The sequence below is a fragment of the Citrus sinensis genome, chromosome 4 (genome assembly GCF_022201045.2).
Source record: "Citrus sinensis cultivar Valencia sweet orange chromosome 4, DVS_A1.0, whole genome shotgun sequence".
NCBI lineage: Eukaryota > Viridiplantae > Streptophyta > Magnoliopsida > Sapindales > Rutaceae > Citrus > Citrus sinensis.
Genome location: NC_068559.1, coordinates 26,781,849 through 26,794,589, shown reverse-complemented (window position 1 = coordinate 26,794,589; position 12,741 = coordinate 26,781,849). Strand labels below are relative to the sequence as shown.

The window sequence follows — 12,741 nt, the reverse complement described above, 5'->3', positions numbered from 1 at the left end:
TTTTATTTTATTTTTTTAGTATCGAATATAAATGTCATATTAGTTATTTTTATAAATAAAAATATTTCAAACATAGTTATTTGACATTTATATTCTTGCAAACAAAACAAAAAAAGAAATTATATTTTAGAGCTTAGAAAATAAATATATTTTGTAAAGATATTTTAGAAATATAATATTTATTTATCATTCAAACTTTTCTCATTAAGATAAAAGTCAATTCAAATATAAATGTCTAAAAATCAGACAAAAGTTATAAAACGAAAAAGTAAAATTTAAACAGAATTTTAAATTGATAAAATTTCAAATTTCAAATGTTTAATAAACAATTTCTAAATATTCAATAATTCACAATGGACCCAACTAGGCCAAGTTAGAGAACTTAAAATCTAAAGTTAAGATGAATTGGATGAACAAAATTTATAAGTAACAAAAATACACCTAGTTAGGGGCATAGATAAGAGGAAGAAATAAATATATAAGACAATACATAAAATATTATTAAATTTTATCCTTATGACTTCAAATGATAAAACTCATCAATTATGGAATATGAATCATTAGTATATTGAGTCATATGAAAAAGACCATTTATTTATAGGTAGGACTTTTATAATATGAGAGTTAATATTTTACAAATTAAGTTGAGGTATTTTAGAAAATAAAATTAAAAAGGCGTTATAATATAGGAGTTACTATATCTCTTTAATGATAATTTCGTAAGTGGATACAACGTAATTTTGAAAATGATACGTATTAAACATGAAATAAATGGAAAGTGTAAACAAAGTGATGCAAATGATTGTTTATTGTTAAATTCAATTAAATGGTGATCACACTTATTCTTATTTGAGAATGAATTTTTCATGCATCTTTTTTTTTTGGGTAAAATTATGGTTCTTTCAAATTCATTTTACATGGTTTAGATATAATTAAATTTTTATTACCTACTTGAGATTGATCTCAAAAAGTTAATGCGAACGCAAGACAATTAAAGTATGAGTTTTCTGAATTATATTTATAATAATTTATAATTCAACTAAAACATGAAAAAATAAGTAGAATGAAGGTGAGCCAAATCGATCATCGTGTGAATTTTTTTTTTTTATACTATTTTAATTAGACTGTAAATTTCAATAAATACAATTTAGCAAGACTTTTAAAATATTTGAATCTTATTTAAAACCAGATCACCATTTAATGATCAAATTTTGGTTAAAGAAAAATAGCATTTAATAATACCATCTCACCAACTCTCCCAACCGTATGATTTGATGAAGTCAAGGGATAAAAGTTTATATCATGAATACAATTGGAAAGCTTTATTTAAAAGATTCGCACTCTCCAAATTCAATCTCAACCATCAAAATTTGATCCTACGGCATTACGGTGAGTACCTTTATGAATTGAAAAAAAGGGGAAACTATTCAAGCTCTCTGACCCGTACATTTTTTCCCCAAGCTGAGGCGCGAGTGAGAGAGGGGAAAAATAATTATAAATAAATAAAAAAAAAGGAAAGGAGCACAGTGGAGGAGGGACCGGTGGAAGCCGAAGTCTCTCGGTCTCAAAAGAATTAGTTGTATGGAAGAACAAGCAGAGAATCGCAACAAGAGGAAACTTAACATTGATTGGGAAGAGGTACTTCCGGGGCGAAACGACGACGTACCCGCGGAGCTAATCGTGAAAAAGTCGGGCCCACCGACACCCGCACAAAAATCGGTGCCAATGAGCGATGACCCTGGGAGTGGAGAGGAACTTGATAGGCAAATCCCTGATCAGGAGCTCGGTGTTAGGATTGCGAGGATGAAAGACACTTACTCAAAGGTGCGTCATTGTTTGCCCGACAAAGGCAAGAAGATTCTTGCTACTGTTACGCGCCTGGAGAAAGAGTGCGAGCGAAGGAGGCTTGCTGGAGCTGTGCCGGTTTGTTTGGTAAGACTTCAAAGCTTATTTGTTTATTTATTCGATTTGGTTTTCTGTTAAGGGAGTGAGGAAGTACAAAAACTGAAGAAACGGATAGAAAATTTTCTCCTCTCTCTCTCGCTCTCTCTCTCTTTTGAAGTTCTCTTATAATGTGTTATACAGTATGTAAACTTTCGTTGTTTGTTCTTAAATGTTTTGTGGTCAAAATATTGATAGCTTTTAATTTACTGTTTAATTAGTTTATAATTAAACAGCATAAAGTTTGGTCTATTAGTTTACTTGGTGCCTACGAGGTGTGAGGGAGCATAGGGCTTGCTCTTTGGGAGCTTTAAGCAGTGCATTTTAGGTTTGTACTTTTATTTCACTAGCCATTTCTGATAACACCAATGATGTAATCAATGTAATGTGTATCTATTATTTGATAAAGAGTTGTAATTGTAATTGATGACTAGGATTTAGCTTGTGCTTTGGGTATGAGGGAAGATTGCATTTTTCCAATTAGACTTACTGTTAGTTCTCATTCAGGCTATTCTCTGAGAATACACTTCATTTTGGGATTGTGAGATGTTGATTGTCTCGTAACCTTTAGCATTTACAGTTCATATTATACATGCATACATATATATGCGTGTATACACACACACACACTCTTGTATACTTGTTTCATGGATTTTTGCCCCTCAAAACAAATTGTATGTAAATTAAATTATTCCCAGCATCCGGGTTCAGTCAGGTACTTGATATCTTGGAGCACTTTGCTAAATGTTAGAAAAAGGTCTAGCAGGTGAAATCATATTTGATATGTTATTCATGAAAACAATAAATGCTAAGCATGATTCATTGCACTTCTGATTGGGCAGGATATTGATGGATGCGATAAGTTGACACAATCTCCTAGTTCAGGTATGCCATGCTATCCAGGTTACCTGACCTACAAGTTTGTGACCATTTTATTTATAAGTATTTAGTGACAGTACATTCCCTTATGTGAAGGGTTTAGAACTTGGGCTTCTGCCAAGTCAAGGCCTAGGGGAGGTCAGAGTTCAATTGTCATGGTTGTGACTTAATCACAAATGGGAAATGGTCATTTTGATAAAATTTGGAGTTGTGAAGATATACAATTTCACAACTTCAAGTTTCACTATTTTTCTTACAACTTATTGTAGCTCCCAAGCAGCATCCCCAAGTGAGCTTTATTTATATTAAATGTTTATAGCCATGAGACAAGCAGAAGATAGTAATAGAACTCGAAAGTTTTTTTTTTCTCTCTCTTTCTTAAATGTTCACTCTCTCTGTCCTTTTATCTCTTAAAATACTTCCTTCTTCAATGAATGGCGTCTTGGCGTGATTATTAAGAATACAATAGTTCTTAAGATTTGTGCTTCACAAGACAGAGAGAATGAAGTATAGTAAAAGATTACCAGAAAAGATTTGGAATGATGTGACTAAGTGAAATGTCTGCTAGTTGAGTGTGTATATGCATGCATTTTATTTATTGTACAGCTTGCTGCATTAGCACCTACTGGTAGTTAGAGCTGATATTTGTTCATTTTATTTTTAAATAGAACTTTGCGGTTGGTCTACTGTTTTTCTTTTAAATAGTACTTCGATGGCCGAAAGTTGGCTTTTGTTATGCTTGCATTAAATATTATTCCTACCTTGAGTTAAATTTCGCTCTTTAGTTGCTGTGGTTAGGTGCAGAATCAACTTACATTGTCAAGAGAATTGAATCATACAATATCTTTCCTCTAAAACAAAATGTAAGCATAGTGGGGTACTGTGGTATTCCGTAATGAATAGTCTTTATTTAGTTATAGTTGAAATGCATGATTTGCATCATTTGTGATTATGAAGATCAGTATAAGGTAAATGATTGCTCGGTTTGAGCCATAACCATTTGGCATTGGATTTTGCTGCTACTTTTAACGAGACGACTACTTCAGGATTTTAAATTTCTTCTCTAGATGCTTCAGATTGCTTTACACAAAGGACTCCATCACCTCAAATTCAATCAAAATCCTCGTTTACCTCTGTTTTTAGGGAGAAGATGGAAGAAAATGTATGGTACTCTGCTTTTTGCATGACCTTTTTGCAGCCTCTTTTGTAGCCAATGTAATCCCTTTTACCTATTTTTAATTCATTTGACAGAGAGATTGTAGAGAAGCAAATGCATTTGATAAAGAATTATCGATCTTGGCTCATTGTGACCGCCGGAAAATGAGGTCTGATGGGGACTTATCACAAAGGGGAAGACAAAAAGTTCGATCATCATCAAGAAAATGGCCTTTCCATAAAGGAGATAAATCTTTTAATTCAAATGGTTCTCAAAAGGACAGAGCGTCTTTAACTTGTCCATCCCATCAGAGTGGAGAGAACTCGTCCAGTTGTTTGCCCAAGAAGTTAGCATATTTTTCAGTTGATATGACACATTTCTTTTACTTAATTGTTTCTTGTTTAATGTTTTGCATGTCTCCTGGAGTATCAAGATATATATTAATTATCCACCTTCTTGTCAGCTGACATGAATGGCTTGGATGATATTTCTAATTTTTTTTCTTTTTTTCTTTTTGGGCGCTTTTTTTATTAGGAAGGAATCATTTGAGGTCCTACCATCAAAAAATCCAAGGCTTAGGAAGGTATGATGTTTTTCTATTTACCAATGAAACTACTCTAATGAGTTGGAGATGAACTTTAGTCCTGGGTGGAAAGTGGAAAATGTTTAAAACTATGGGAATGATAGAAAACTTATGTATAGTTTTCTCTTACAATGATAGGTAAATAGAATGCATCAATAATTAGTTTTCGTGGCTGAAGAAAAGTTTGTTATTTCTTTGTTACATAATATTTTGTAAAGATATATGTAATTCAAATGATGAGTATCATGCTATTTTGGAGGATATACAATATTAGCAATTTTGATAATTTTATTTTCGGAGCCGTCTTTGGAAAATTTCAAAGATTTGTAATCAAAACCCATTTAGTTTCTCTCTAATTAATTAATCTACTATTCAATTGATTGACGTGCTTTATCCTTATTCATTGGGAAACCCAACAATAAGATGGGAAGAATTGGAATACCCTCCATGTTTGAGTTTATATAGAATTAAAAAACTGTGTTTTCTAGTTGAAATGCTTAATGGATTTGTCTTGATCTTCTTTCAATTATATATTCTTTCCTGCAAACACTTGCTTGTAGGCATGCTAGCTTGTTTTTATCATAGAATGGAGTAAATCATTGAACTGTTCTCTGAGATAATAAATGTTTTGCAAGAATGTGCCTATCATTTTGCTTCGAGATGAAGCTGTCTCCAAGAAATTTTACTGAAGGTCCTGTAGTCTTCGATAATATGGCTGAAGGAATGACAGACCTGATGTTGCAAGTTTTTTTTACTAACTATGATTACTGATATGTTTGGAAGTTTCAACCATCATTACCCAAATCTCAGACTTGGTGGCGGATTTCCATGCTGCAAGTATGGTACATCTGGGACTCCTTTCAGTGGAAATAAAATTTATTCAAATGTTGAGTATTTTATTGTTTAATATATAGAGCTATTGAGGATCAAATCTGATACTCAATTACTTGTTAATTCAACCCTATTGGTTATTTATTGATAAAAGAATGGAACCCTATCAAACAAAGCATAGATCATGCAAGAGAATTTGGGAAATTTTACCTTGACACCCTATTTTTCCTAGTGTGTTGGTGGATGAATCTGTTCCTGTTGTGAGAAATTTGGCACAGACAACTATGGTTGCCCATGGGTGCATTGTTGAGCTTGTCCCGCAATGGTTGTATATTTTTCTCTATTTGTTTGGTGTTCGTCTTCATTGATTGATGAGATTCACGGTGAAAAAATCCAAACAGGAGCAGAACCTTGTTCTCCTAGACGAGGATGAAAGTCCAGTTGAAGATGCATCAGAGGAATCAGAGGGCTCTCTGCACATAGAGACAACAGAGCAAGCTGATGAATTTGCTGAATGGTCAGTAGGACTTTCTTTACTGGTCATTAGTGCTCTTACTTTATGTCAACAATAACTGTTAACTCTTGTAACACTTTCAGCATGATAGACGCTAAGATCTACTACCCATCAAGGTACTCTTCCGACCTTTCTTTAGATGGTAAAGACTGTTTTTTTGGCAACAGTTTTTACTAGAGTTAATTTCTGTTTGACACTTATCATTTTTGAACTAGGGTTGATCCGGAATCTGTTGAAATCTGTTACACGGACATAAATCACCTTGCCCCAGCAGCTTATCTGACATCACCTATTATGAATTTTTACATCCGGTAAGTGCCTAGGATACAGTTATCATTTGATACGTGGATTGGGAAGGCAAAACTAAACTCTAATTCTTGTCCCCTTGCCACAATGTATTACCGCACAGCACTTGAAGTGAATTTGTGGTTGTTATGGGATTTTCTTTCCTTTCAAGTTGGAATCTTAGATGTGATTTTCTCATCTATTTATGGTGGTTTACTCAAGGGTTTGTTTGTTGGAGCTGTAGCTTCTAGCTGTGCTGTTAAAGTTTCTGCAGGCCATTTTGAGGTTAATAGATACTTATCTACTGTATTCCTACTTCTCAAAAAAAATAATAGTCATAATAATAATAAATAAATAAACAGATATCAAAAAAGAAAAAAAAAACTGTATTCATAAATGCGGGTGTTTGTTGTGATGTGAATAGAGTAAAATGTCATTTCCTTTTTTTTTGAAAAAGATACTTAACTCAATTGGTATAAAAGGAATGGTATTTGTGTTCGTGCAGAAACACTTCTTTAACATTAACATATCAGTTTCACAGAATACTATTTCTAGCTAAGTTGTGAAATTTGTTCTCCCTTTGTACATTTCTTACTGTTTAATATAAGTTTCTCCGTTTTCTTTTAAAAACAGCTAAGTTGTGCAATGGGGTTGAATAGTCTGCTGCATAGTACTTTTGACATGTACATTACTGTTCAAAGGGTTCTATTCACTGTGAGATAGAAACCATTAACATTTAGAGAATTCAGTGTACAAAGGAAGATAAGATATTTCTTGGCATCAAAAAACCTTATGCTGTTTTAGGTAGGAGACGTTATATTTCCTTATTTTGCAACTTCGAAGTTTAAATGCAATTATCTTTTCCCGGTGTTCTATTTACTTCTTCTTATGCACTACTTTAGGGATCTATTTGCCCTTTATTGTTATCTGTTAGGATCTTTTAGTCATCAGTTTCTTTGGCGTATACCTAGTTAATTGCTTCTGAATTTATTTTCTAGGTATTTGCAGCTGCAAGCATCTCCAACAAACAGGGCCATTCGAGACTGCCATTTTTTCAATACATATTTTTACAGTAAGCTCAAGGAAGCTGTATCACACAAGGTAGCTACTTTCTTGGTTATTTAATTATTTCTTTTTCCTATTAACACATCAATTGATGGTTCCACTTTAGGATTCTGTAAGCCATTTAAACTGGAGTCTGAAGGAAACACTGAAACAGCTAGAGCTAGGTACCTGAGTAATTTATTAGTACTGTGGATACCTGATGTATTAGATTTGTGCATTAGATTTACTAGTACTGTGGCTTTCTTAATCTTGATGTGGATGCCTAAGATTCTGTTGGTTATTTTCTTTTTCCATGAATATCTTGAAGAAACCAAAAAGGATGGTTCATGATGATATGTGACTTCATGCTAGTTTTGGTTAGTGATGATTTCAAGGACTTTATTGTTTCGGAAAACATGATCAAATATGTTTTCCTGATAAATTTGATATGTTAATGCCTATGGGGGTTCTTGAACCAGTATATTTAGTTTTTCTAGTGTCCCTTTATTGGCAATACTTCCTTTTTCTTGAATAATGGCTATTGTAATGTCTTCTCCCGTAATATTTTAGGGGGGTGACAAGGATTCTTTCTTTATCAAGTTTCGAAGGTGGTGGAAGGGTGTCAATATATTTCAAAAGTCATATGTACTTATTCCAATACATGAAGAGTAAGTTTTCTGTTTTCCGAGTTCTTTTGTGGAAGTTAGTATAGTGCTTTTAAGTTAGATTTACATTTACAAATACTTCATCAGAAATACAATGTGAATACCTCTAAAATAAACCACAATGAATAGTTGTCATTTACGATGCTTAAGAGGTTTTTGATTAACTAAAACTTCATCAGATTCTTCATCATTAATACAATTTACAGTTTCCTATCAAAGAGAGAGGGGAGGGGGGGGGGGGGGCCTTCATCGGATATATCCAGATATATCTTGTGTGGTATCATTCTCAGGTTCTACCTAGCAATCAGCACTGCTGGATAAGTATCGGATTTGGATATGGATGTCAATTATCGATACCCATGCTGGATAATTGCTGTCCCTAATCAGCAGCAAGCATCTTTGTGGTTCTATATGAACAAAATGATAAAATTGCTGAAATGCGATTTTTCTTATTTGAGTTAAACAAGTTATTTACATTTCCTGATTCCTAATTGCCAATCACTGAAAGGCTACTAGAATGATCTTGCAAGAATTATCCCTGTATCTTAATTAAGTGTTGCCCCAACCAAATATGGGCTGTGTTCAGTGAACTGGCATTTTGTTCATGGATCTTGTTGAACAATTGAATCTGAAATCTTAATGGACTCAAATGTGTATTCTTTACTCAATAATTATTTTTTAACCTCGAAGTTCCTCGAACTTTCTATGCTTACCGAATGGATAAATTCTTCAAACGAAGAAAGTCATGCTTTTACTGGTACAAAAAGTGTTCACCACTATAATAGTGCCTAAATAATTAGAGTATGAACTAAATATAAAACTCAACAACTGAAGGTGAGCTGTTTATGAAGTTCTGGTTTGTCAACATGATTGCACTACAAAAATATGGATACAATCTACTAACAGACAAGCTTTACATTGAGAACAAATGGAACATTTGGAGCCAAGATTTAAAAAAAAAAGACCATTGGAGCTTAATGAGATCAATTTCAGGTAGTGAATTGTCAAAAAAGAATGTCTATTTTGTCAGCATTTAATTTCCATGTCTCAATATTGGATTGCTTGGGATCTATTTAGCTCAAGCTGTTTTGGGGTTTTATTTAGCATGTAGCATAGAATTAATAGATAGAACTTTTGATTGGCTGTAGTACCCTACTTCCCTTAGCATAGAATTAATAGAACTCTTGTTTGGATTGAATTAGTTCACAATCTTTTGATTTATTTATACGGTGCCGGTGTGTTCAGTGTTCACTGGAGCTTGGTGATTATTTGTATCCCAGACAAGGAAGATGAATCAGGACCAATTATCCTTCATTTGGATTCACTAAAACTTCACTGTAGCCTTTCGATTTTCAGTAACATTAGAAGGTAAGACATGAATAAGTATTTATCACACTATGAAGCAATGTCTTTACTGTGGATCTCTTTTAATGTTTGGAAGCATGAGATTAGCAGAAAGAATAGCTTCATCAGACATTCAGATGATTGGAGTGTGTACAAAGTTACTGTGATTTAGTGTAACAGTTGCATTATATTCAAAATCCTTCATGGTATCAGTACAATGTTTTGAAACATCTCGAATGTAATAGTTAAATATTTAGCAATTACAACCTTTTCTCTTTAATTTAAACTAATGTGTGTGTTAAAATATTTTCTCTTAATTTTCACATGGTTATTCTTTTACATTGTTAACAAATTCTCTTTCCTTGTTTTTCACTTAGCACCTGAACTACTACACATACAATAAATCTTTTCCTTAATATACTATAGACACAAGTTTATTTTGACATATAGCCATCTCTTGTTTCTATCACGATCACTTCCTTGTTTGTATGATTGTTGTGAAAGAAATGAAGCTGGCACGTTGTATTTCTGTTAGGAGAGGACATGCTACCACGTGCTTGAGAGTTATAAAATAAATCTTTCTGTTCACAAATCTTTCTGTTCAGGGCGGTTAGGAAATGGTTTTCTTAGGTTTTCACAGTGCACTAGTTAATTCGCAGTTGCATCATATAGAGCAATAAGCCTGAAACTGTAAAATCATGTTAAATGCATAATAGCTTACCGGTGAAACTTAGAATTGTCTCCATTCAATATCTCTCGTAGCTATAGCTAATTCCTTCTGGCCCTTGGTCTTTGCTCATTTTGAATGCCTTCACCTATTATTCTTAACATACCAATGATGTGAATTGTGTTCTGTTGTAGCTTTCTAAAAGAAGAATGGAACTATTTGAAGCAAGAAGTTTCTCCCTCAGATCTTCCAATTGCTGAGAGAATATGGCAACATCTTCCTCGTAGAATTGATGATAGAATAATTCCGGTAAATTTTTATTTCAAATATGTGAAGTTGAGTCATTGCATGCTTACTGTTACCTAATGTCTTGAATTGTCTTCGTTCATTTTCAATGGCATGGAAACATGATAGCATGAATCTCAGATTGCTTGATACAGTATTATATAGTTTAAAACTTGACCAAAAAGATATCTGTTATAATTTTCAATCAGGTTCCCCAACAAAAAAATGATTATGATTGTGGTCTCTTTGTGCTTTTCTTCATGGAGCGTTTCATGGAAGAGGCCCCAGAAAGGCTGAAAAAGAAAGATCTAGCAATGGTACTTCCCGCCATTACTAATAGAACTTGCTATGTCTCTTATGTCATTTATCTTTAAGATGTTGGTTAATTGATATTCCTTTCCAGTTCGGCAAGCGGTGGTTCAGACCTGAAGAAGCCTCTGGGTTGAGAATAAAAATCAGGAACTTACTTAAGAAACAATTTCAAATTTCAAGTGCAGAATGTTGTAATTCTAAGTCCTTGACGTCTCCAGGTGGTTGTTCACCCTGAAACTGGTGCAGGTATTACACAGGTTCTCTAGCGATACATGTATAGTTCATAATAGAATATGCAAATATTTTGCACCCCACCATCATTTTATTGATGAATTAATGGCCAAATCAGACATCTGAGAAACCTTAGGAAATTGATTCTGTATATGCTGCCACATGGGTCCAAATGCCATTGACATTTAAAGAAGCGCTGATGGCTAGCCACGGTGGCTTTTACAACAATGGCCACCATTTACATTTTTCCTCCTTTTTCTTTTTTGGTTCTTTGTTTAGATTTTGTGCTATGTAATCAGGTTTTAGCTGAACAGCCTATCCGAAGAAATGTACAGGCAGAAAAAGAAATTGCCAATTTTTTGTGAATTGGAATGCGGGTATACCTTTTTTGAAATATTATGACTCTCAGTCCTAACTTAGGAGGAATCAGATCAAGGTGATATCTAACGGAACATGAAATTTAAGCTTTTTTGAAATATATGACTCCGTCCAGCTGCTCCTGCTGAAATCATTACTCTCCATTCTCCCGTCTAGCAATTTCGCACTTTTTTTTTTAATATAAAAAATAAGAGTTTGGAATCTCCACTCTTTGGTGGAGGCAGGGAAAGTGCTTCGGCAAAGCAGCAGTCCCAATATCTTATGCTAGGAATGGTGGTTTTTAGAGATGAATTTAGTTATTATGAGTTTTACATTATTTACAGTCAACCTCAGAAAAGGAAGTGATCTAAATTCAGATCTGCGCGCACCTGGTTCCTTTGAACCGAAGCAGAAGCAAATCCTGAAGCTGTTTATGTTTCCGATTTTGATAGTGCCTGTACCTTCTGTTGGAGCCAATAAATACGGGGCACGGCCGCTACGATTGGAAAACTCAATGCATCTCTGCCCTCTAGTTGGGTTCTGGATTCAGTGAGAAACGCCCTATTGAATATCGATCTGATCAAGGCTATTGAAAAGCTTAAGTTTAATTTTTAGGACAGAGTGATTGACTATAATCGTAAAGCAAACCCGCCATCTCATTAGGAACTTGCAGAATCAGTCCAATTATCTTGACAGTATCGCATGTCTTTACATCTCTGCACATTCTTGTCGGAATGAAGGTAATTCAACCTCCAAAAAGAGGAGAAGAGAAGGGAGTACATGTCAACACTCAAAACTTGGCTGTTCAAAATGATACTTTTTATGTATAAGTGTAAATGAAACAGAAATAAACCCAGACGACAACATTGAAAATCCTTTCCCTGTTATTCAACAACACTCTGTCGCTGGTCACTTGATATTCCATTTTGATTTTTATGAGATTGGGAGTTTTCTTGTAACGTATCCATTGCGGCACCTACGAACTGATGATCAGGATACGGAAAAAGTATAATAAATTCAGCAATAAGCTTACAAAATCTTACGGACTCCAAAGTCGGAGCCAGAAATCTAGTATACAGGGGCCAAGTTAAGAATGAATTCGATATAACAGGTCACAACTTCAATTCATGAGAGCATTTCTATTAAGTTCATGAGGGTACGAGCTTCAATCATTCAATTCATGGAGACATTTCAATTAAGTTTATAGGGCAGTTGCCCCAACTTATGCTAGCTCCATTCTTGTGGAACTCTATAAGTCATAGAGAAGTCGGTAGGGGCATGATCAATGGTTTTCAAACATCATAATTTTTAACTGGCAAGTCATATTCAAATTTTGGGAAAGGTAGGAGTTAAAAATTAATTTGGGTTTTGTCCACTCCTACCTTTTTCTTTTAAAAAATAATAAAAAAGAAATCAAAGAGAAAGGATTAAAGAGATTAGATATCTTTGTTGCATTAGGGTGATTGAGATCATAGCAAACAGAAACCTCCTGTTTAGAAGCTGCCCTTAGTGGAACTACAATATTACGGGGCTTAAAGTTTCTTTGCATCTCTTTTCCACAGTGTAACTACCTTTTACTGAAAGATTTAACTTTTAGATTGGTGTTGGTGCTGAGTTATATATTATTTATTATATATATATATATAT

At 33.9% G+C, this 12,741-nt stretch overlaps 1 protein-coding gene across 3 annotated transcripts; it reads left to right on the top strand.

The window, feature by feature from the left end:
• Positions 1-1,432: 1,432 nt before the first annotated feature.
• On the top strand, positions 1,433-11,131 carry LOC102610189 (ubiquitin-like-specific protease 1D). 3 transcript variants are annotated; one of them, XM_006483774.4, is made up of 14 exons: positions 1,433-1,932; positions 2,784-2,826; positions 3,897-3,982; positions 4,072-4,322; positions 4,511-4,559; positions 5,792-5,907; positions 5,988-6,020; positions 6,120-6,215; positions 7,188-7,290; positions 7,804-7,901; positions 9,144-9,266; positions 10,104-10,218; positions 10,404-10,511; positions 10,598-11,131. In XM_006483774.4, exons 1-14 carry the CDS (start codon positions 1,582-1,584, stop codon positions 10,739-10,741), a joined length of 1,716 nt encoding a protein of 571 aa, XP_006483837.1. In that variant the 5' UTR covers positions 1,433-1,581; the 3' UTR covers positions 10,742-11,131. The 3 variants fall into 3 exon arrangements, with proteins under 3 accessions (XP_006483837.1, XP_006483838.1, XP_006483836.1); XM_006483775.4 differs by having other exon boundaries at positions 3,888-3,982; positions 10,461-10,511; XM_006483773.4 differs by having other exon boundaries at positions 1,434-1,932; positions 3,888-3,982.
• Positions 11,132-12,741: the final 1,610 nt, after the last annotated feature.